Genomic DNA, 23,594 nt, shown 5'->3' with positions numbered 1-23,594 from the left:
TTTCTGGGTCAACATCTGCCAGAAAACATTGCAGAATTATTCTCCCACTGTGTTCTTCTCAGTCGTGTTCCACTGAACTTCACCTGCTCTGCAGGGCAAAGAACAGAGAATCCTATTTCTTCTTGCCACATTCGATCTAAAGTAATAGACCAGCAGCATCAACACTGCCTGGGAACTTGTTTAAAATGCAAAATCTCAAACTGTTACATAAAGGATGGGCAAGCAACAAGGGAACTACAGTCAATGTCCTGTAATAAACCATAACGGGAAAGAAAAAATATACAAAATCCCAAACCCCAGGCCCAGACAAACTGACTCAGAAACTCAGGGGGTGGAGCTTGGTAATCTGTAATTCAACAAGCCCTCCAGGTGACGGTGATGTATGGCAGCATTTGAAAACCACTGATGTAGAGAAAGCAAGGTTCAGACAGGGGAGAGGAGAGGGGCAGGAGGGGAGCAGAGCGGGGTGGCTGTGGCTCACAGGCCCCCCAACCTCACACCTTCTGCTTCATAGCTCTGTGCTCTCGGCCACATTCTTGCCACGCACTCAGAAACGGCCTCATGAGGTGAGAATCTTTGGTTGAGACCCAGGGATCAAAGGATTCATGGTTGCCACCACCATGAGGGAGAAGCCGTGGGCCAAAGCAAGCTGGGCATTCCCTGGCCTCTCGACTGTTGAAATTTTAAGAATCACCTAAAAGACGAAACTCCAAGGGGAAATCCAAAAGCAAAAGTGAAGATTCCCCTAGAAGACACTAGGGGGAGACCCATCTCTGGCCTGGGAAGGGGAAGGAGCAACTCAGGTCCAGAAGAATTCAGACCATGTGTTTCTCAAGTTGATTTGCTGGTGACCTCTGCTAAATCAACCAAATTGAACCGCACCTCTCGGGAGGACAGGCACTGACCACTGAGGCAGAGTGATGGAACCAGAGGATGAGGAAAGCGTCAAGTGTCTGCTCACTCCCAGTCCAGTTTCCGGCTAAGGAAACTACAGAGGCTAGAGAGGACCCGGGGTCACACAGCAGGTCTGTGACGGGACACAGGTTCAGAGCCCCAGCAGGCCCGGTTCCCCACCCAGGAGAGAAGGGCAGGGCTGCTTACCTACTTGGTGCGACCCAGGGCTAAAAGACAATGCTACCCTTTTGTTCAAAAACTGTTAAGGCTTTCAAGGCGAGGACAGCAGAGCATTACAATCGAGAGGAGGGGGAGCTTGTGAAGACTGATAGAAAGGAATCTCTCTTTGAGTCCCACAGGGCTGTCCACACACCAGGTGCAAAGCAGGGCTTTTGCGGGCGGGGGTGGTGGTGGTATTTCCACAGTAATTACTAGAACATCTATGGCGAGAGGCAGATTTGACTTAGAAAGGAAAGCTCTCCCAACCCACGGGGGCCCGGAGTGTTGGCACGGACCTAGGATCACCAGAACTCCAGCCTTCCGGGAAAGGACTCTCCTACCGGCCAGGGCTGCTGCGAAAGGGGAAATCCAACCAGGGTGCACGCGGCGCGCGGACAGCCCGCTGCCATCAGCATCGGAAGCGTCCCCCGCCGTCACGGGACTCGGAGCCGCCGTGGGCCCGCGAGCCGGAGCCGGGCATCCCCTGCGTGCGCCCGGCTCGGGGCGCGCAGGGGCGGCGGACTGCGGCGAGCGCCGGAGGGGAAGGAAGCGTCCCTCCGGTCGGCGTGAAAACCGGGAGGCCAGCGGGCCGACTCTGAGCCGGTGGACGTCTCGCTGGACCCCCATTCTCCGTTTCTAAGCCCTTCCCTCTGGCCCGCTCCCTCCTCGGGCCGGGTTGGGGTGTGGATTGGGGGCGTGGGAACCTGGGGTGGCGGGTGAAAATCTGGGGTTGGGGTGAAGGATGGGAGAGGAGAGGAGGTAGGGCTGAAGGCAGGAGGCTCCCACAGAATGCCTCTTCCGAGTTGTCCTGTAAAGAAGCTTTCCACGTGCAACCCTTCAGCTGCCCCGGCTACCTGAAGACACCCCGAAATCCACACTCGCCCAGGCGTCCCCCACTGCCGCCCCTGCCCCTCGGGCGGTCGGTGGTTCCCTTGGGTCGTCCTTCCTGCCTCTCCGAGGTCTCCCCGCCCCCGCCCCGCCCCGCAGGCTGCGGTCCCTTTAAAGGCGCGCCGGTCTGGGGCCGCCCCGCTCTCGAGGCGGACTCGGGAGGAGCGCCAGCGCGGAGAGCTGCCCGGCATGGCCATGGCGTCCCCGGCCATCGGGCAGCGCCCGTACCGGCTGCTCTTGGAGCCAGAACCGCCGCGCTATCTGCAGAGCCTGAGCGGCCCCGAGCTGCCGCCGCCGCCGCTGCCGCCGGGCCACTCCTCGCGCCGCTGCGCCCCCGCGTCCCTCTCCACTGCGCCAGGGGCGCACGAGAGACGCAGTGCCCGGAGGGCCGCCCGGGGGGACCCGGAGCCCCAGCCCCGGGCCTCCCGACCCGCTCGCCCTCTCCGGCCTGGTCTGCAGCAGAGACTGCGGCGGCGGCCTGGCGCGCCCCGGCCCCGCGACGTGCGCAGCATCTTCGAGCAGCCGCAGGATCCCCGCGTCCCGGCAGAGCGAGGCGAGGGCCACTGCTTCGTGGAACTGGCGCTGCGGGGCGGCCGCGGCTGGTGCGACCTGTGCGGGCGAGAGGTGTGGCGGCGGGCGCTGCGCTGCGCTAGTAAGTGTGAGGGTCGGGTCGGGACGGGACGGGACGGGGCGGGGCGGGGCAGGGCAGGGCGGGGCTGGGGGGCGCGGGAAGACCGCAGTCCGCCCGCGAGCGGCTGCGAGCGAGCCGGCTGGGGCGAGCCGAGAGGGGGCGCTGCCCGCTCCGGCTCCAGGGGAGACCAGGATTTTCACCGAGGGAGGTAGCCCCTGGACACACTCTGCTCCGGAGTGCCCTTAGGTATGCTTATGCGATATTTAACAAACACCTCTCCTCTGACAGGTGCGCGCCTCGCCCCTCTCCAGAAACAGCCAGTACACACACAGACACACACACAGACACACACACAGAGACACACACACAGAGACACACACACACAGAGGCTGGGGTTGATGCCTGATGCTACCAGATCATTCCCTTGTCTCCAGTGCCCTCTCTCGCTTTTTTGTAGCTTCTTGAGAGTGGGTTGTGAGGCTATTCTTGAGATGACCGTTTGGCCTCTGCTTATTAGGGTAATGGCAGATAACTTTGCCTGCCTGCCTGCCTGTGGTACACCCTTCCTCCAGGGTGACCTGTGGGGACAGGGGAGAGACCTGGTTGGGCTTTGGATTGACAGAGGCCATGAGGCTTGAGAAGAGGGTGAAGTGACCCTGGATCCATGCCCTCTCCGGCCTTCCACCTCTGGCCCCTCGGACCTTTGCCCTCTGCTCTGATGTTTGGCTGGGCCCTGCTTCCTCCTCTTCTTCCTACTGGCTACTGCACCAGGTATCAGGCTCAAGAATTACCCAACTACCTGCTCTGTCTCACCCTCCCCAGAGCTCTCAGGTCCCTCCAGCCTCCTCCTCTGAGCCAGAATCTTCTCAAAGCCTGACTATAAAACCCTGGACATCCACTGTATAGATTTTCTGAGCACAAATGCAGTCTTCTTAGGGGTTTGTTATTTTTCTCTTCCAGCAGTTAGGTGTGTATATTTCTTCAGTGATGTTTCTTTTTTTCTTTTCCAATTAGATTTATCTAGAAAAACAGATTTTCCTATTAGACTTATCTAGAAATATAGATTTTTTTTCCTATTAGATTTCTCTAGAAAAATAGATTTCTTCTTTTCCTGTTCCCCACCCCATATTTGCTGTTGTCATATTTGGCAGACGATACCCACACCCATATGCATATGTGTTTATATAGATAGTTTAAATATCTGAAGCACAAGGTGCAGACGATGGTACAGCCTAGAAAGCCTCTCTGGAAATGGCTTGGGGTTGCATCTTTCAGCCAAGCCTCTTCCCTCATGACAGCAGCCCCCATCTCCCATCCAGCTGTAGCACTGCGCAGCAGCAGCTATTACACCCTCATCAGGAAAGCCTGACCTGGCCTCTCTGCAGTCCCCAGCCAAGGCCACGCAGTGTGCTTCCCACTGCAGCTGGCTTCAGGGAAGCAGAGCTCAGGCTCGAAGCCAGGATCAAGTGGAAGAGGAGTGTGGGAGGTGGGGGTGGGTTCTGCTCCCTCCACCATCAGAACTCCGTTCAGGTGCTAATTAATAAGGAAAGGGGCATAGATACAGAAATGTGTGATGTGGGTGGAGGGCTGCTGTCACTTGGCAAACCGCCCTGACCTTCAGTAGAATCAAATGCAACTTTCCCACAGATGTGTTTGCAGCTTTTGCCCTCTCAAGGGCCCTGGGGTACTTTACTGCCTCCCAACAGTAACATAGAGAGGAAGTATCCTCTTTGTAATGGGTTTTAATGTGCTGGAATCCCAGGAAAGCTGCTTCGTTGGAAGTCTAGTTTGTATTAGGACATTGAGGACTTCCAGTTAGTCCAGTGGTTAGGACTCGGTGCTTCCGCTGCAGGGTTTGATCCCTCATCGGGAAACTTAATATATTGCATGCCGTGCAGCATGGCAAAAACCAAGAAAAGTTTAAAAGTAAGAGTGGAAAAGACACTGGGGGACTGTATAAATTGTTGAACATTTGGCATATAGTTTTACGACTTGCGGGGTTGTTATTGGTAATGGTGTCTGTGTGTTTATTTGTGTATATGCATGATACTCCATGATTAAATGGATTTATGCAGGGCTTCCCTTGTGGCTCAGCTGGTAAAGAATCTGCCTGCAGTGCGGTAGACCTGGGTTTGATCTCTGGGTTGGAAAGATCCGCTGGAGAAGGGAAAGGCTACCCATTCCAGTATTCTGGCCTGGAGCATTCCATGGGGTCTCAAAGAGTCGGACACAACTGAGTGACTCTCACGTTCATACTTTCACGTTAGACAGTTTCTTGTGAAAGGAAGCCCCAGGTGAATAGGCGTGTCCTCTGATTTCTGTGTGACTTGGTAGCCCTCAGCTAGATGGGTTAGTACCAACCAGGGATGTCTGAACACCAGAGAGGGAGCAGAGTTGGAATCAAGGGGCTACAGAGAGGAGCCTCTGTTTGTCATTACTAATATTAGCAGTTGAGAAATGTTCTGATGGCTGGCAGGTAGAGACACAGCAGGCCAAACTCACCAATCATCTTTCTCTCAACTGAAGTTCGAATTCCATGGTGGGGTGGGTTTGTTTTATCTTTGTTTTAAAAAGCAAGGGTCAGAAACATGACTTTTGAAGGGCAGTACTCTGCAGTGCCTAAGAGAACAGCCTGCAACCAGAAGACCTAGGTTTGAATCCTCATTCTGCCGATTAGTCTCTGTGTGACCCTGAGTACCTCTATGTTCCACTTCTGTGTTTTAAAAAATGGAGCTGATAGCATTACCTTCTCAGTTGTGTTCATGTGAGAATTAAATGAATTAATATATGGAAAGGGCTTAGAACAGTGCCTGGTAGAAGGCAATGTAAATGTTTAGGGCACTATGAATGTTATTATCATCCCCTCCCATCCAGCAGCTGTAACAATTTGCCTGGGCTCCCGACGCTTCTTAGGATCACCTTTCCGAACAGTGGGAGCAGTTTTCCAGCTCTGCCTGGTTGCTGAGCTGGTGCGGGAAGAGGGTGTCCCGCGCAGCTCAGGTGGGGCAGTGCCACCCCGCCTGCTGTGGGCATCCTTACAGCGTGTTGGTGGCCTCGAGGCCATCGGGACCCTAGCACCTTGTATTTGTACCACTTGTCCTCAGCACAGAACACAGTCTCGTGCCTGATAAAGGCAGTCTGTTTTTACTATTAAATCTCCCAGCTCTTGGAAATACGTATAAATGTCTTGTGTAAATGACATCTGTCTCAGCAGGAGGTTGACACTGGGTGGGAGCTGTGTTGGCAAAATGGGCTTTTAATAAGGGAAGCTTTTAGAAAACTGTCTTCCCACTGCCTTTTCCGTGAAAATCCCTCTATCTCAAGCTTACCCCTACTTCAAGGACTATCATGGAGCTCTGGTTAATGCTGGATTTGCCAACAGGAGACGTTCAAAGTTGATATTCATTTCTAGGATTAAAGAACTCGTGTTTATTAGATAGAGAAGGAAATCTGGTGGGGACTGGGAGGGGGAGATAGAGAGATTATATGAAGTCGTGTGTGTGTGTCTGGGGGTGGAGGGACAGTGGCCGTGGTGAGAATCCGTTTCCAGCATTCCAAGAGGGAATGGTCAATAGCACACAATCCTTGGAACTCTCACGGACTGCCCTTTGCCTTTCTTCTCAGGGAATGTCCCATATAGGTTGTGGACCCTTTCTTCTACAGAAGGAACATGGAGTTAACCTTTCATCTTGTTTTGGTGGATGCGTTAGCCATCTTGGAATAGGAAATGGTCTGGAAAATGGGAAAAGCTAAGTCCAACTCAACACTGAGAGAGGGATACTTGGACATCCCTTGCACATTACTAGTGGAGCGGGTCCTCCCCGGAGGGGTGTGTTCAGAGCTGTAAAGGGTTACGTGGTTGGGGTGGTAGGGTGAAGGGGGGGGCCCTGGAGCTCACCATCCTGACCTCTCCCTCCTGTGGGAGACCTGTGTTATGGTGGGAGTGTGAAGTGTTTGCCATGGAGCCTGCTGGCATGGGAACAGGGACCTCCTGGATGAGGGCCCCTTGTCGAGCCTTGCTAGCTCTGTCTCATCACAGCATCAGTGGTCAGGCTTAACCCACCTCTCTGCACAGAGTGGACCCCCCCGCCATGTGACAGCCACAGAGTCCCACAGACCCAGCTCCTCTCTTGGGTTCTTTGCAGAAGAGGTTACTGGGACACAGACACTGAGTCTCTCTGTAGCAGACCCAGGAACCTGGGGCACTTGGAAAGTGTTTCATTTGTCCAGGACACTTGGTTACACTAAAGTATGTGGCTTAAAGTATTCTCATTGATTCAGGCCCATGCTTGGCCTTGGAGGTTAGGAAAAGTAAGCCCTGAAATGGACATTTCGTTGTTAGAGATAGTGGAATCCCCCACCTCTCTTCCCTCCTCTGCTTCTGGCTCTGATTGGGGTTTTTCCTTGGGGAGAGTCCTGGTGGAGGGCTGGGGGACATGGGAGGACAGAGGAAGGACCTGGACGCCTTGAGAGAGGCCATCTGAGGCCCCCAAGCTGCTGCTGTCTGTCTCTTCTCCTCCCTGCTTCCTGTATTTTCACAAGATGAAAGTGAAAGGATTAAATGTGGGTTTAATTTTTTCCCCCTATCTATCAGAGCATAAAAATTTCTGATTATGGAGTAAGAGGGGCTTGAATCCCAGGTCAAAATGATTAATGCCACTTGTCTGCCAGCCTAATTAGACTTGGTAATGAACGTGTGTGTTCTCCGGCTGATCCTGCAGAGTTATTGGGGGGAAGTGAGTTGACATCTCCCCTCAGCTATGTGGGCTTGATCCGGGATCCTCTCTCTTCTCCCCAAGTTTACCAGTGAATTCAGCTGGCACCAAGCCTGGCACATAGGCCTTGTGGGACAGGGGAAAGACAGCCCCCAGCTCTGCCTGGCTGCTGAGGGGATCCTATAGACCCAAGAAGCTGGCTGCAGCCCCTGGAGGGGACGCAGGGGCTCAGAGAGTGGCTGAGACTCAGGGCAGGCCCGGCACGGCTCTAAGAACGATACGCGCCAGAGGAATTCTTCACGGGTCCACAGTGCCTTTTCTCTGAGGAGCCTACAGCTTTTGCCTGCTGCTTTCACATACATCCCAGAACAGATTCACGAGGTCAGGACGCAGGGAGGCTTCTGCTGGGGTCTCGGACGGAGGCGCCCGTCCATCGGGTAGGGGCAGTGGAACTTAGAGCCTCATGCAGAGCAAACCCGAACTGCCCTGACACCAGCTCAGGCTGTCACGCCATTTCCTGCCTTTGGTCCACACCCAGCATCTGGGGAACCTCTGGCCACTGCTCATGGGGGCATCGCAGCCCCTGCCTCTCCAGGGGCCCTCCCGATCCCCACCCCTCAGCCCGCAGTCTCCCGGGGGAAGGATCTGCGTTCTCCTCTGGCCCTGCCTGCTGAGACGCTGTGGAGGCTGCTGAGGAAGCTGGTCTCATCAGAGGGCCTTCCTGGTTGCCGTCCTCCGATGACACGGTGAGTACCCTTGGGCAGGTGTTTGCGGGTGTGCAGAGCAGGCGGAGGGGACATCTCTCCACCTCGCCGGCTTCCATCAGTACCCACCCCGCGGTCCTGCCGTGCCCGTGGGGGAGGCTTCCTGCCTCTCAGAGGGCCTCGCCCCGCCCCGCCCGCCCCCCGGCCGCCGCCCCCCGGGGCCTGGTCACTCTCCTCTGCTGGGTCGGGAAGTGCTGCAGGCAGCTGACGCTGGCAAGGCCGGCCCTGACCCGGGAGATGGCTGTGCCTTTAGTCACTTTCGGTTTTTCTCCAAGAGTTTTGGCAGCTTCTCCATGCATGCTCGGGGCCGGATCTCCGGGCTGGGAGGGGTGCTGGGCTGGCTTTCGGGGGACGAGGTGATGGCGGCAGGCTCAGTCCCCTGCTGGAAGTAGAGTAAAATCGGCGCCGGGGAGGACTCACAGGAGTGCTCCCCCAAGGTCAGCGCCGTCTTGACCTGGACCTGGGAGGTGATCCTGGGTGTTCTTGAAGGGCCCCCGCACCCTGACAATGTGGGCAGAGCCTGGCGGAGTCTGGGCGCCCTCTGCTCTGGGGTGTTGGCCGCCCTGGCCGGCAGGTCCACGCAGGGCCTGTTGGAGCCTGCCTGTGGCTCCTGGCGCGGAGAGCATTCTTGAGAGATGTACCCACAGGGAAGCTGTGATGCTGGGCTCTCGTTTGCCTTGTTTGGAGAGGAAGAGGGGAGCGTGGCAGGTCTGTCCTGGCACGGCAGCCCCGTGCCCAACCTCCTGGCGGAGAGCGCTCTGTCCTGTGAGCCCTGACTGCTGTAGCGCCCCCCGATGTTCTTCAGGGTTTTCTGGCTCACCCCTGTTCCCCTGGCCTCATTGAGGGTGTCGTCGGGGTGTGGGGGACACGAGCAGATGTTGTGTCGTGGGTTGGGAAGAGGTGGTGTTGAAAAGTTCCAGCAGTTCCTATGTGTGACTGGGTGGGCAGGCAGGCAGGCAGGCAGCCGGGTATGTCTCTCGCCTGTGACCGCAGCGAGGCTGGGTCGTGTTTGCTGTTCAGCGAAGGGCCTGTAGGCCACCTTCTGCTCCCCCTCCCTGCTTCTTGAACAAACATTTCCAGGGCGGAGCAGATCTTACTCAGAAGTCTGCAGTGGCTGTTGGCTTAGGGCTGCTAAAACATGAAAACTTGGCTTCTGTGTACCTTTCATAAATCAAACCACAGGTCCGCAAAAGTCAGGTCTGAAAGAAGAGTGATGTTCTTTGCCCATTTTGTTTTTTTTTTTAATCCTTTTATGTTTTGTTTCTCCTGGATGCCGGATCTGGGAAAGAATCATCATATTTGCTGAAGATGCAAATTGGTATTCTGTGAGTCTACAAAGATGGAGATATTCACGCGAAAGAAGAAAGTACTGGGAATGGCCAAGGAACTATGGGAGCAGAGATCACTCTTATCTCAGAGATGCCTTGGCCGGATCGAAAGTGCTTTCTGGCCTGCTGGCTCTGTTGGGCCCAGCAGCGCCCTTGAGAGGCAGGCAGGGCTGGTGGGTCGTGGTCATCTCACAGACCAGGAGACCCGGCACCCAGAGAGGCAGGGGCTTCTCTGGTGACCCAGAGGGTTAGCGCCCGAACCCAACACCGGCCGCATTTTGCCCTGTGAGCTGATGTCACTGAACGCGCCAGCTAGTGCAGCTTCCTCGTTCACCTGCCAACAAATGCTGAAATGTCCGTAAAAAGAGATGCAGAAACAGAGAGGGGTGAGCCAAGGGGTGGCTGAGCCCTGTCCAAGCTCGAGGATCAGTCGGGTCCTGGACAGTGGAGAGCTGGCGGCCCTTCAGCCTGTTCTCAGGCTTCGGTTTCTAAACAGATATTCAGCATGTGTAAATCACGAGGTCCTGAAACAAAAGGTGACGTTTTTCTTCAATCTCAAGATTAAAGGAAGAAGTGTGTGTCTCCACCCCCACACCACTGGTGTTAGGTGTGTGTAGTGGGGTGGGCATGGAAATGCAGGTTGAAGACTTTTTCTGGAACAGGAAAGATCCTCCTTGCTGTGACCCAGGGTCAGAGTTCATGACACAGGACCAAAGAGAAATTAGGTTGTGTCTCAGAGGGGACAACGATGGGAAGGTGAGTTGGATGATTGGGACTGGAAAATAGACTGAGGTTTGTATCGTGGGCCTCTTCCCTGTCCCGGGCAATGGTGTGACTGAGTTGGGGACAGCAAAAAGCCCCCCTCCCCCTCCCCCAACTCTGACAGTGTGTCTCCAGGTCAGGCTCATATTTGGGTGTCATCACTTACTTTCCTTGCTGACTTGGAGGAAGCTGTTTTTTCCATCTAAGTTAAATGGAAGCTGGAGGCTTTGTGGTTTCTGTTGAAACAATTATGTCCTTTCTGCAACTGAGGAAAGTATTAAAAATCCAAAGAATAAGATGCCTTATTATTCAAATGGAACAAAAGACTCCAGCTGTAACTTGAGAGTTTTTAGAAAAAAGAGGTTGAGCATACAGTATGTAAATGTCTCTTCTAGTATTGAAAGTTTTTAAAAGCAATCTGGAAGCACCTTTTTATAAATAGGGTATATCATGGTGAGAATTTATTGCAACCCAGCACGTAGGATGGTGAAGGATGTTCCTCCAAATTATGTTGGCCTTGGCTGGACTCTTCAGCATGACCCTCTGACCAGAGGGTCAGTGCTTAGATGCTGGGGCAGCAAGAGGTCATTGTGTTCCTCCTAAAATATTCCTACAGGAGAAAACCTATCCAAGTTTTCAAAAGATCAGGAGTAAGGATTCTAGAACCTTCCAAAACCCTGTCTGGCTTCTCAGCCAGTTCTTTCCTGCTGGCTTCCCCAGTGACTTAACCTGTCCACAAAACATCTCTGTGATGAGGAAGAGGGGAAGTGAGATCAGTGCCTCCTCAAGCCCAAGTGGGGCATTCAGGAGGGATTTTCCCCCATGACACATGACTCAGGATTTAAAATTCCCCCAGGAGGTGCGTGTCCTCCTCTCTGAGCATGAGAATGGGAATGCCACCCTTGTCTGTCCTTAGCCAGGCGGGAAAGCCTGGGTCCTTGTGAAGATCTTATGCCCCAGTGGGGCCAGGAACCTGGGCTCTGGACCTCGCACGGTGAGCTGCTATCATCTCAGGACCTGGACTCACTTGTAAGTCTTGTCTATGCAGAGCTGCTGGGTAAACTTGTTGTCTAGCTGCTGTTGTGTCTGACTCTTTTGCAACCCCATGGACTGTATATAGCCCACCAGGTTCCTCTGTCCATGGAATTCTCCCAGCAGGAATACTGCAGTGGGCAGCTATTCCCTTCTCCAGGGGATCTTCCCAACCCAGGGATCGAACCCAGGTCTCTTGCACGGGCAGGTGGGGTCTTCACCACTGAGGCACCAGGGAAGCTGCTGGGTAAACTAGAGGATCACAAAAAAGACCATTAGCAGTCCCCCACGAGGAAGCATTAGGGAGAAAGAACCAGTGTCCCAGCCCGCGGAAGGGGGCCTTTGGAGACATCTCTGTATTAAATAGATGACTTATAAACTGTGTGTTTTATTGTTCCTATACCAAGTGCTGAGGGCCTCAGCAGGGAGGGGTGGTCCAGCTGGGTCCTCCTGGCCAGAGCTCCTGTGAGGGGGCAGGTGGTCAGGGGGGCAGTTTGGAAGGTCAGGTGCAGTTTAGGTTTGTTCTACTATTTTCTCCTCTCGGTGGCTGGAGGACCTTGCCTCTGGGATACGATGCCACTCAGCGTTCTCTGTGGCCTAGGGAAGAACCACAGCATAAAGGGGCGGAAGCAGGTTGGAGGCTGCACGAGGGCCCACGGGACTCTCAGCTGATCTCGTGAGCGTTCCCTTTCTGGACTCAGCCCGCAGAGGTGTAGATGCAGCTTCCTTGGTCCTCGGGGGTCGCTCTCCTCTGGTTGGAGGACGGCGCCCCCCTCCATGTGAAGTGGGGCCCTGCCAGCGGCCGGTGGTTGAGTTCTGGAGCCTCTGGGCAGCGTGGAAGCAGGATCCCTCTCCCTGATCTTCCTAGAAGGTTCTGCCACTGCTAATTGCCCACCTTGCCCAGGTCACAGCCTGTCTGGGGACATCCTCCCCAGGACTCGGGTGCTTCTGCGAGTCATGTTGAGGGGACACCCTGTGAACCCCACGTTAGGGCAAGAGAACAACAGCTCTGCCTCTCCTGTGTGTCTACTCAGTTGCTCAGTCATGTCCAAATCTGCAGCCCCCTGGACTGTAGCCTGCCAGGCCCCTCTGTCCACGGGATTCTCCAGGCGAGGCTACTGGAGTGAGTTGCCGTTTCCTCCTCCAGGGGGCCTTCCCCACCCAGGGGTCGAACCCCAGTCTCTTAGCTCTCCTGCACTGGCAGACAGGTTCTTTACCACTAGCACCGCCTGGGAAGCCCTCTGCCTCTTCACGGGAGACTGTTCTCTTTCTCCCTTCAACTTCTGTCGCCTCTTCTCTGCTGGGGTATTTGCTTTCAGATAAGTGGTCTGACCCTCTTAAGGCCACACCGCTTCCTAGGGGCCCTGGCAGCTGAGAGCTCTTCCCCCACATCAGGCTGGGCCTGGGAGGATGTGAATTAGCCAGTCGTCCCTTAGGAACCTGTGCAGCTGGTAAAGCATTATTAATCCGACATCCCCAAAGAGATCCATTAACGAGTTCCTGGGCTGGGCACCTGCGTGAGGTAACTGATCACTCCTGTCGTCTGCTGAAACTTTGGAGACGTTGATTTCTCAGACTCCCAGGCGCTCCTGAGAAGTGAGGCCCAGGGCGGGCCCTTTCTGCAGCCTGTTTGGGGGCATGTTTATCTTATCAAGCTAAAAGCCCCAGGAATAGAAAGTTTTCCGCTGGGGGGAGGTGGAGGGGATGGGACCTGAGCTGGGAAGAAGGCATCCGTCCGGCTGGGCTGGTGCTGGCCCAGGGTCCCCAGTGCCCTGGCCTGCCTTCGGAGGAGCAGGGAGGCTGGGCTGATTGCAGCAAAGCCTGGTTCGCACAAGGCCTGGAGTCCTCCTGGGCCAGCGGCTCTCTGCTTCATCGCCCTGTGCCCGACGCCAGGAGAGAAGCTAGTGATCCCCCCGCAGCCCAGCGGGATGACGGAGGGCCGGGTGGAGGAGGCGGCCTCTGCCTGCTTCGGAACCGTCACCTCTCGACTCCAGCGCCTCTTCCGCAGGCTCCCCAAGGGCCACTGGGGGTCCCTAAAGCCCCAGACCCTCCCTGGGCTCCGCCCCAACACCCGGCTGGCTCGAGGTAGGTCCGGGTCACTCCAGCTAGGGCTGCTCGGGGGTGGGGGGGCCAGGCTAGCGGCCTTCTCCGTGGGGAAGGCCATGAGGGAGCCCCTGGCCGCCTGGTAGTTCACGCTGAGCTCAGCACCCCTCCTTGTCCCTCCTGACTCCCCAGGACCAACACGCAGGTGCTGCCAACCTGCCAGGTTTAGGCGGGACTTCAGAAGCCCAGCTTGGCTGTGGGTTTTAGCAGCTTTTCCTTGACTGAGCATGAGGGCCAAGCAGTGACCCCAGTCCAGCCCCTGAGTGGATGGAATACAGATGTGCATCTTGAGTGACCCCTCTTTCTCATTTCTGGGCATCCTGTGGCTCCCAGGGGCATCACACCTTGCCAAGCTGCTGGGTCGGCCTTCTCAGGCCCCTGGGGCAGTGAAATGACATAGCCAAGCCTTCTCACCTGCACGGTTAGTGGGGGTGCCTGTCGGGGGCTGGAGGCTGCCGGGCAGAACACGGCTGGACAGGAGCCCAGCCCTGCCATGACTAGGCTGCAGCCTCCTCCCGCAGCACGAACTGGGGTGAGCGTAGTCCTCGCTGGGGAAGGGTAACGGGACGGAGTGGGTGAGTGGAAGATAAGGAGAGACTAGCAATCCAAAGTTTCCCGGGATCAGAGGTCATCAACTCCTTTTTTTTTTTCAAACAAAGGCGGCAAGGGGAAGAACAAGCTGGTGGCCGGTCCAGGATTGGGACTGGGCTCCTGCCTTCCAGTCCAGCCTTCTCCCTGCTGGAGCAGACTAGTTACTCTATCTTGCATTTCTGCAGCACTCTTCTGTTAAAGATCCAAGGGATTTGTGTTTATCTGGGTTTTTCATTTGTGTGTTTTATATATCATTTATTCCATCCTCTATATGGTGAGGGTGGGAAAGCGGTGATTCTGTTTCACAGATGAGAGGGCTCACAGAAGTCAGGCCCCTGGCTGAGGGTCAGAGCCGTGCGGTCAGGCCAGAAACCCCTCCCTGACAGGCTCTGCTCATCTACCTGGCCTCTAGCGGCCTCTCTTTGCTGGCTGGCTCTTTGGTACCATAAGCTTTCCCCTTTGTCTCTGTGCTGTTCTCTCACACATTCAGGCCCAGGTAGGCATCTGGGTGGGTGATAACACTGAGCCTTAGGGACAGAACTAAACTGAAAGATCATCTCTGAGTCCAATTTGTGAAAGCGTTTAGAAGATCGTATGATCTTAACTCTGGAAAATCTGATTTTCCTGATTACAGTTTTATGCTTAAAAAGTGAGAATTTTAATTCCCTAGATCTTAATCCCTATTTGGAGACAAATACTGTTCATCCAGCCTAAATAATCTATCCTCATCAATAGCCTAACACACACTGTGACCCTCATAGAGAGGATGGCTGAAGACTGAGTTCCTCAATTTAAATGTTCAGTCGTGTCTTCCCATTCACCCTCTTCTCTCCACCCGCCCTTAAGAATTACTCAACAGAGCATTTCCTTGCTCCTTTGCTCTTCAGCCCGAAGAGTTATAGATTTAATGGAATCAATCAGGCCTGGAGTGGCAAGCACTGAGGTCAGGGCAGATACGGCCCTGCAGCTACGGCTCATTCGACTCGTGTCAGCATTTGGTTAGATTGGCTGGAAGAGGAGGGGCGAGCAGGATGCGCAGGGATGGCGGGGTGGTGGGCTGTGCACGGCGGACTGCAGCTCCGTGAGCGACCTGTAATGTAGCATTTAAGGGAAGGGGCTTGGAGCCAGGTCAGCTTTGTTTTAACCTCATTGAAGTACAGCTGATTTATAATGTTGTGTTTAATTTCTGCCGTACAGCAAAGTGACTCAATTGTACACACACATATATATACATGTTATTTTCTGTGACAGTTTATCACAGAATAGTGAGTATAGGTCCCTGTGCTATACTATAGGACCTGTTAGTTATCCATCCTGTGCACAACAGTTTGTACCTGCTTACCCCAAACTCTCATCCATCCTTCCCTCCCACACCATTCCTCCCCCTTGGGAACAAGTCCGTTCTCTGTTTTTGTATGTCTGTTTCCGTTTCATAGGTATATTAGTTTGTGTCATGTTTTAGATTCCACATATAAATGATATCATATGGTATCTGTCTTTTTCTGACTTACTTTGATTAGTACAATAAGATAATCTCTAGATCTATTCGTGAGGCAGGCCCAGCTGAGTCTGGACCTTGGAGGCCGAGTGGGAGGGCCTTCCTTGTACATTTTAACCTCTCTGAGCCTCACTTTTCCCCAGCATTAAATGGTGCCAAGAATCCCCACCTCTGGCTGGTGTTACACGGGTTAAACATGACCTCAGCAGAGACCAGCTGACATGATGCTGGTCACACAGCAGACCCCTCACTGGCAGCTGCTCCCAGAAAGACTTTTAGCAGCAACTCACCCTGGGTCACCGGTACCAGCCTCCAGCGCACTGTCTGCCCCTTCCATCCTACCTGGGCCAAGGTGGGCCGCTCACATCTCCGTGAAAGAGCTAGGGTTTGAAGATTTGCCCAGGCAGAAGTAGAGGAGGGCCATGAAACTCTTAAACAGCTTTTCCGGAAAAATTCTGATCACTGAATTTATCACACCACTTTTAACAGACAGGGCTGGATTAGCCCACCAGGCATCCTTAGAAGCGGAGCAAGCGTGTTGCCAAGGAGCAAGTCATAGGTCATTATAAAAGCCTGCTCGGGGGTCAGCGGGACGCAGGCCCAGCGCTCTCCAGAAGTCTCCGGTGGTCCTGGCTACAGGGATGCAGCTATAAAGAAGGCATTGTGTGTCTCTCCTGCAGAGAGGGCCTCAGACGTAATCTATTTACTTTTCTCCTCCTGCAAAAGTCTCCTTCACCCAGTTGGTCGCTGTTCGGTTGGTGACTGGCACTCTGAAATCAGATGACATCAGAGCAGGTGTGGAAATGCCAGTTGCCTGCAGCAGGCTGGCTGTTCCATGAGAGCGAACCTCTCTGCTCCTGGCCTCCTGTGACCTCCCAGCGCTCGGATCAGGCATACCTGTGTGCAGACACCTGCGCATGCTTTCACACCTGCACACCTGTTGAAGCTTCACCCGCTGCCCTGCGGCCTGCCAAGGCCGAGGCATGGCTTCTGGTGAAGCTCTTTGGCTGTCCTTATCTCTGGGATCTGTGGAACACTACCAAAAATATAGTCAAGCTTAGCAAGAGATGAGGTGGCCTTTTGCCCCTTCTCAGAGGTGGTATCTGCTTTAAAAACAAAAACAAAAAAACCTCTCAAACTCCTCCCTGTTACCTCTGCCCCTGGCTGCTGGGCCCACGCCCTCTGTCTCCTAGCTGCCCAGGCTCCTCCTCGTGTCCCAGGGATGGGGTGGGGGGCCCTGAGCCCTGGAGGGGGGACCCCACCTGCTTTGTCTCTCCTACACCCAGAGCAGAGTGACACATGCCTGGAGGAAGCAGAGGCCCCTTCTAAGCTGCCCAGAGCTGAGACAGCATCGGCAGCTCCACACTGGCTTTAGTTTCCGTGGGCTTCTTGCCGTTTCTTAAATCACCTTAAACCCCACAGTGGTATTTTTATAAAAAAATGTTATTGGAGTACAGTTGGTTTACAGTGTTGTGTTAGTTTCTGCTGTAAAGCTCAGTGAATCAGTTATACGTGTTTCCACTCCACTCTTTTTTAAATTCTTTTCCCATATAGGTCATTACAGAGTATTGAGAAGAGTTCTCTGTGCTAATCAGTAGGTCCTTATTAATTATGTATTTTTTCAAACATTTTCCTTATTTACTTATCTGGCTCCACTGAGTCTTAGTTGCAGCATGAGGCATCTGTCTCCTCCCCCAGGGATCGAACCCAGGGTGCCCTGCACTTGGAGCGTGGAACCTTAGCCGCTGGACCACCAGGGAAGCCCCATTTCCCTCTCATGTGTGATACTCTGTACACGTGAATCCCAGTCTCCCGATTTATCCCTCTGGCCCCACCCCAGCTCCCTCCTTGGTAACCATGTTTGTTTTCTACATCTGTGACTCTCTGGTTTGTAAATAGGTTCATTTGTACCATTTTTTTAGATTCTACCTGTAAGTGATATCGTATGATATTTGTCTGTTTCTGTCTGACTTGTTTCATTCAATATGACAATCTCTGGATCCATCCATGTTGCTATAAATTGCATTATTTTGTTCTTTCCTACTGCTGTCTACAGTGTTTCTTAAAAGAAATTTTTTAAGTGCTTTAGAAATAAGATTTATCTTTTCCTGTGATGACAATCAAAACAGGATTAATACCTGTGTTAAAAATATATGTGTATATATTCAAAGTTATATATATATGTGCTCCTTTTATACCCTTATATGTATGTGTGTATACATATATACTTCTCCTTTTACACAAGTTTTTGGATAAAACCAGCTGTCCTTTGGAACAATACTTGACCTTGGTAGGCCCCCAGTAAATACTTGCATGCACTCGCAGAAAACTGACCATGATTAGGTAGATGTAGGAAGGCAGGAGACATACTTGTCATAAAAAGGGTTAACTCTGTCTCTCGGAGTATGTGCGTCCTGATGGGTGCGTGTACTTTAATTGTCACGCATCAGAAATTCGGTCCCCCCAAAAAAATATTGTGCTGTGTCTTTGCACTTCTTCTGCATGGCCACACCCCAAATTCAACTTGGACATTTTTGGATGTGGTGTCAGACGGTCCAGATGACAAGCCTCCTACAGACTTGTGAGAAATGAGGTTCATTTGGCTTTCCCACCTCGTGTCATTTACTTGTACGTTTTAACAAAGTCTGTGGCCTCCTGCAATGATTGGCCGAGGGGGCGTTTTCAGAGATGCTCTGTGGCGTTGCACTGAGGGCCTGCAAACTCACCTTCCTCTGTCTTCTCCATCTGCATTCCCTCCTGATCATCCTTTTCGTGCGTAAGACCCCAGGACACAGCATTAAAAGTCCAATAAAACAGGGCGCATCTCTTTAAAATGCTTGAAGCATCATTGGCAAACATAATGCATATAAAATATAATACCAAAAGTTTCTGTCAGACGAAAGGTTGATTAAAATTAAAAATAGTTTTGCTGTTGTAAAAAGATTGATTCAGTTTAAAGGTGGAGTTAATTTTAGATAACTGTGTGATCATTATACTTATGACAGAATGTAAATATTGTAAACATTGGAAGTGTAAATATAATGTGATACAGCGAAAATCAGGGGGTGGGGACAGAGTTGACAGGAGGGAGAGTTCTAGCATAGTCCTGGCAGGGAGTTAGTTAGTGCGATCTAAACATGAAGCGTGAATTGTTGAAAGTGGCTTCAACCTTGTTTATAATTTTAAACCTATATACACTTCCACACAGGCTTCCCAGGTGTCACTCCTGGTAAAGTAGCCGCCTGGCAACGCAGGAGACGCAGGGTCAAGCCGGGGGTTGGGAAGCTCCCCTGTCTGCGTGCTCCAGTGGTCTTGCCTGCAGGATCCCACAGGCAGTGGAGCCTGGAGGGCTGCAGTCCCTGGGGTGGCAAAGAGTCAGACACGACTGAGCGAGCGACGCAGTGTGAACACACACGTGCGCACATGCGCAGAAGGCAGTTTGGAGGGAACGCTTCAGGGTGCACCATCCCCAAAGAGCTAAGTGACGTGGAAGAGACCACACGGGCAGGTGCCCGGGCTCAGGCCCCGGCCCCTGCCTCGCTGGCCCGGGGCGGGTACTGCCTGACCCCCGCTTGCTCCCGCACCTTCCATCTGAACTTGCTGTGAACCCTCCTGCCCCCAGCCCCTCCACGGGCCCCTCCCAGAACACCCCCACCCAACACACTTGGCCTGGTCTGACCACGGGGCTTGCCCTCTGTTGGTGCTTTCAGCCTAGGGACGTGTGCTTGTGTTGGAGACAGATGAATAATGGTCCCGCCCAAGAGGCACACCCACCCACACCCACCCACGTGGGACGCGATCGCGCCTCTGCAGGCCGGTCTGGGTGCCAAGTTGGGGAAGAGGGTGCAGAGGACACGCTGGGCCTGCCTGGAACTGTGACCACCAAGAAGCCAGGCTCAGGGAATGAGCAAGTGCCCCTTAGACCCAGGGACCAAGGCCCCGGGGAAGAATTGTACATATCTGCTTTGGCTCCTGAGCAACAACTCAGCGGAACGTTTTGCCTTTCCCTTCAGTACAGAAGGGTGGCTTGAGAGTGCACACGTCACCCCTCCAGCCCTGCCGCACGTGCCCTCGATGCGTCACTTGGCAGAAGGGGGTGGCCCAGGGTCTTGAGGTGGCATCGTGTCCTCAACTCAGCCCAGGCTCCTCGCATCACCCCCGGCGCCTTCACTCCCTTGACCTGCCTCACCCGGGGCCCTGCTTTCCATGAAGCCCGCTCATCCCAACTCCCATTTTACGTGGGGACTCAACATCCGATCCAAACTTGAGCGTGTTTAGGAGCATTCCCTCATGGCTCTCTGACAGCATCCCAGTGCAGCCAGCCGCCTGCGTCTCCTGTCCGTGGGAGGGCTGGCATCTCTGACCCAGGACACAGGCTTGACTTCCAGGCCAAGCCTACCATGACCCCACCCTCCCTTTTGGCTTCCTGGCTTGCGTTCCGGCACAGTCTGTAGGGGGGGTGTGTGCGTGCGTGCCTGCGTGCGTGCGTGCGTGCGTGCGTGCGTGCAGCTGGGGCTGTGTGGTGTGAGAAGGCAGCTGTGTGTCTCCAGGCCCTCCAGGCTGGGGTCGGGGGTGCTGGGTGCCCTCAGCGATGGCCTGTCCTCTGAAACAAGGAACTGCGCTGTATGGCCTTGAGGGGGCCGGGGTTCCGGTTTCTTCCTGGAAATGTGAAGATGCAGACGTCCTGAGCTGGAGGCCTGACCCCAGGAGTGGGGAGTTTCTATTCTCTTGCTGCCAGCCTCATGAGACGTTCCCCCAGGAGTATGGAAACTGTAGAGGCTGTGGTGATTCTGCCGGTGGCCCCCGACCTCCAAGGCTGGCAGGTCCATCCGCCTCTCTCCCTCCCCTCTGTCCGGCACTACCCATCCTCTCGTGACTGCCTCACTCCCTGGGCCCCCAGAAGCGGTGCTGGAGGGAGGTGGTTCAGGCAGGAGGAACTTAAGGGACAGGAAAGCTGCATGGTTTGTCTTACTTAATACACTGAAACAGGACCCCAAACTGAGAGATTTGAGGGCTGGCAACCTGCCTGCCAGTGCAGGAGACATCGATGTGGGTTCGATCCCTGGGTCGGGAAGATCCCCTGGAGGAGGGCATGGCAACCCACTCCAGTTTGCTTGCCTGGGAAATCCCAGGGACAGAGGAGTCTGATGGACTACAGTCCATAGGATCACAGAGTCAGACACGGCTGAAGCAACTTAGCTCGCAGGTATGCACGCGCATCCATCGTGCACTGAGTCAGCAGGAATCCTGGCTCCCAGGCTCAGCAGGCCCTCTGTTGCAAGTGACAGCTGCTGTCTGTCGGGCATCTGCTGTGTGCAGGCACTATGGGGCGCTTTGAGTGAGTGACGTCGCTCTGTCGTGTCCGACTCTTTGGCGACCCCATGGGCTGTAGCCTAACCATGTTCCTCCATCCATGGGATTTTCCATCTCCAGGAGATCTTCCCGACCCAGGGATTGAACCCGGTCTCCCGCATTGTAGGCAGATGCTTTACTGTCAGCCACCAGGGAAGATCCATGGGCTGCTTTACACACTCTAATTTTGGCAACAAAGCTGCTGGTAAGGAGGATATCATTACTTCCACTGTACAGATGAGGAAGCTGTGGCATCTCATAACCAATTAGAATCAGAGCTTGCGCTCAGACCCTGATCTGTGTGGCTCTGGAGGCCAGATTTTGTGCACTTCAAAACTGATTGAGTGTTTTGCTTTTTTCACCCTTTCCCGAGGACCTCTGCCGTGCACATTAAACAGTGTCCTTTAAGGGGCCCCGTGGCTTGCCTGAGAATGTCTGACTTACAGCTGCCGAGCGGGTGCACTTCGGTGCTCCGGGAGTGTGTCCGTCGCCAGCTGCTCTTCTGCCATCCTTATCTTTGCACGCAATGCAGCAGGTGGCTCGTTTGGGTGTCATAGGCAGCAGAGCCGCAGAGCCTGGGACCCTGAGCAGGGAGGGCGAAGAGTCCACTGCTTGTGGGGCTTGACCTTGACCGAGGAGCTGGCCTCTCTGGTACTTCGTGAGGAGCTCAGTGCCAGGATTTCTGGCTGTTGCCCCAGTAGCTCCTAATCTCCCAGGGATGAAGGGACTGTGGATGCAGAAGCAGGCCAGAGCAGGTTCTCCCAGGCCAAGTGGCCTGCCTGGGCTGGGCCTCGAGCCGTGAACTGGCACTTCCCAGGACAAGGCAGAGGCCTTGGAGAGGGGCGTTCTTGCTGTTACCTCCCAGGGCAGAGGAAGAAGCACCCCTCACCCACATTGCTGGGCCCCATGCTCTCTTCTGCCTTTGAGTCACCAAGGGGGTCACCTAACCCCCATCCCTGATGAAGCCCATCCCTGGCATCACGCAGTGTGGAGTAGGGAGGACCAAGAGCAAGTGGAGGGGACAGTTTACCAGAAAGCAGGGCTCCTAAAAAGCAGCAAGGTGTGATGGATTTCAACCCCAGTTCTGCCACTCACTAGCCACAAGGGTCTCGAGAAGTCTCTTAACCTCTCCAAGCCTCAGTTTCCTCATCTCTAAAATAGGAATGTGTGTTAGTTACTTAGTCGTGTCCAACTCTTGCAACGCCATAGACTGTAGCCCACCAGGCCCCCCTGTCCATGGGATTCTCCAGGCAAGAACACTGGAGTGGTTGCCATTTCCTTCTCCAAAAGGAACTATAGAAAGGAAGAAAGTGAAGTGGCTCAGTTGTGTCCAGCTCTTTGTGACCTGTGGACTGTAGCCTACCAGTCTGCTCCAGCCATGGGATTCTCCAGGCGAGAGCACTGGAGTGGTTGCCGTTCCCTTCTGCACTAAAACAGGAGTGGAGCAGCGGGACTGGAAACTCCCGCCCATGTGGAAAGCCACATGCAGGTGTTTGTAGCAGCTTTCCCCAGGCCTGCAGCACTCAGAGGCAACCAAGATGTCCTTCACAGGGGAATGCCTAAAGACACCGCGGTCCATCCAGACGGTAGATGAACATTCAGAACTTAAAAGAGAAGAAAAGACATGGAGGTACCTTAGGTGCATATTGCTCAGTGAAAGAAGCCGGTCTGAAAAGGCTGTGGAGCGTGTGGGGCGTTCTGGAAAAGACAAGACGACGGAGGCAGTAAAAACAAATCAGTGTTTACCGAGGATTAGTGAGGAGGAAGGGGTGGGTAGGCAGCACACAGGGATACTTAGGGCGGCAAAACTGCGCTGTGAGACACTGCCGGGGTGGGTGCGTGTCGTTCTCCATCTGTCCAAACCCGCGGGATGCACAGCTCCAGGAGCGGACCCTGACGTAAATGGTGAGAGTGGCCGCTCAGCAGGGCTCATCAGCTGCAACCAGGGCGCCACTCGGACAGGGGTGTCAGTGAGGGGAGGCTGTGCATGTCTGCTTCAGCGGGGACTCAGGAACTCGCTATATACTTCCGCTCACTTTTGCTGTGAACCTAAAACTGCTCTAAAGAATAAAGTCTGATAGGGGTAGAAACATATCACGCGTGCTTAGTGTTGACAATCTGGAAGCGTGTGTGTGGAGTGTCTGGCACCCTGGAGGTGGTGAATAATGGCAGCTGCTATCATCGCGGTGTGGGTCCAGGAATTTTCTTTGTTCATTTTTTGGTGGTATTTTTTCCATTAGGAAAGAATATAGATTCAATTTAAAAAATTCAAAAGCAACATTTAGGAACTATAAAGAGGAAAAATACTTGAAATCTCATTACTCAGAGCAAACGTATCACCTTCCAGATTTCTCTCTGTGCATACTGTGTATGTTTTTATATAACCAGGACCATAAAGCAGAACCTTTTTTCTCTTTCAGTGACATACTTGTGGACCTCTTTCCAAACTGACCAATATGAATCTATATCATCTTATGTAACGGCTAAGTAACATTTCATTTTAAAATGTAATTGTAACTGCCCCCCTGTAGATGGATATGGGGTATTTCTAGTGTTTTGTTGCCGTGAACAACTATGTGATAAACCTTTTTGTGGAGACATATTTAGAGACAGATAAATACATATTCCTGAAGGAAACTGGTGCCACCAAGAAGGCAAGAACCTTCTCATGTACCCACATCCTCTTTAATACTAAAAGTTATCAGCCTTGGTTAGCAACTTTCTCTTCTGCAACTAAAGCAAGATTTTAGAAGTTCAGATATTGGAGGGGCTGGGTAGGAATGCATGGAGGAGAGACAGCCCAGACAGGCAGAGATG

At 53.6% G+C, this 23,594-nt stretch overlaps 1 protein-coding gene across 1 annotated transcript in view; it reads left to right on the top strand.

Moving 5' to 3' along the window:
* The first annotated feature begins 2,190 nt into the window (after positions 1-2,190).
* RASSF5 (Ras association domain family member 5) overlaps positions 2,191-23,594 on the top strand; it is a 31,612-nt gene continuing 10,208 nt past the window's right edge. Inside the window, exon 1 of the mRNA XM_040262860.1 lies at positions 2,191-2,653. Within this exon, the coding sequence (XP_040118794.1) occupies positions 2,191-2,653 (463 nt within the window). The remainder of the gene's footprint in view (positions 2,654-23,594) is intronic.

This window comes from Oryx dammah, unplaced genomic scaffold (genome assembly GCF_014754425.2).
Source record: "Oryx dammah isolate SB20612 unplaced genomic scaffold, SCBI_Odam_1.1 HiC_scaffold_21, whole genome shotgun sequence".
In the NCBI taxonomy this organism is placed as follows: domain Eukaryota; kingdom Metazoa; phylum Chordata; class Mammalia; order Artiodactyla; family Bovidae; genus Oryx; species Oryx dammah.
Note: the sequence above shows the minus strand (reverse complement) of the source record. Positions and strands in the feature narration are given on the sequence as shown.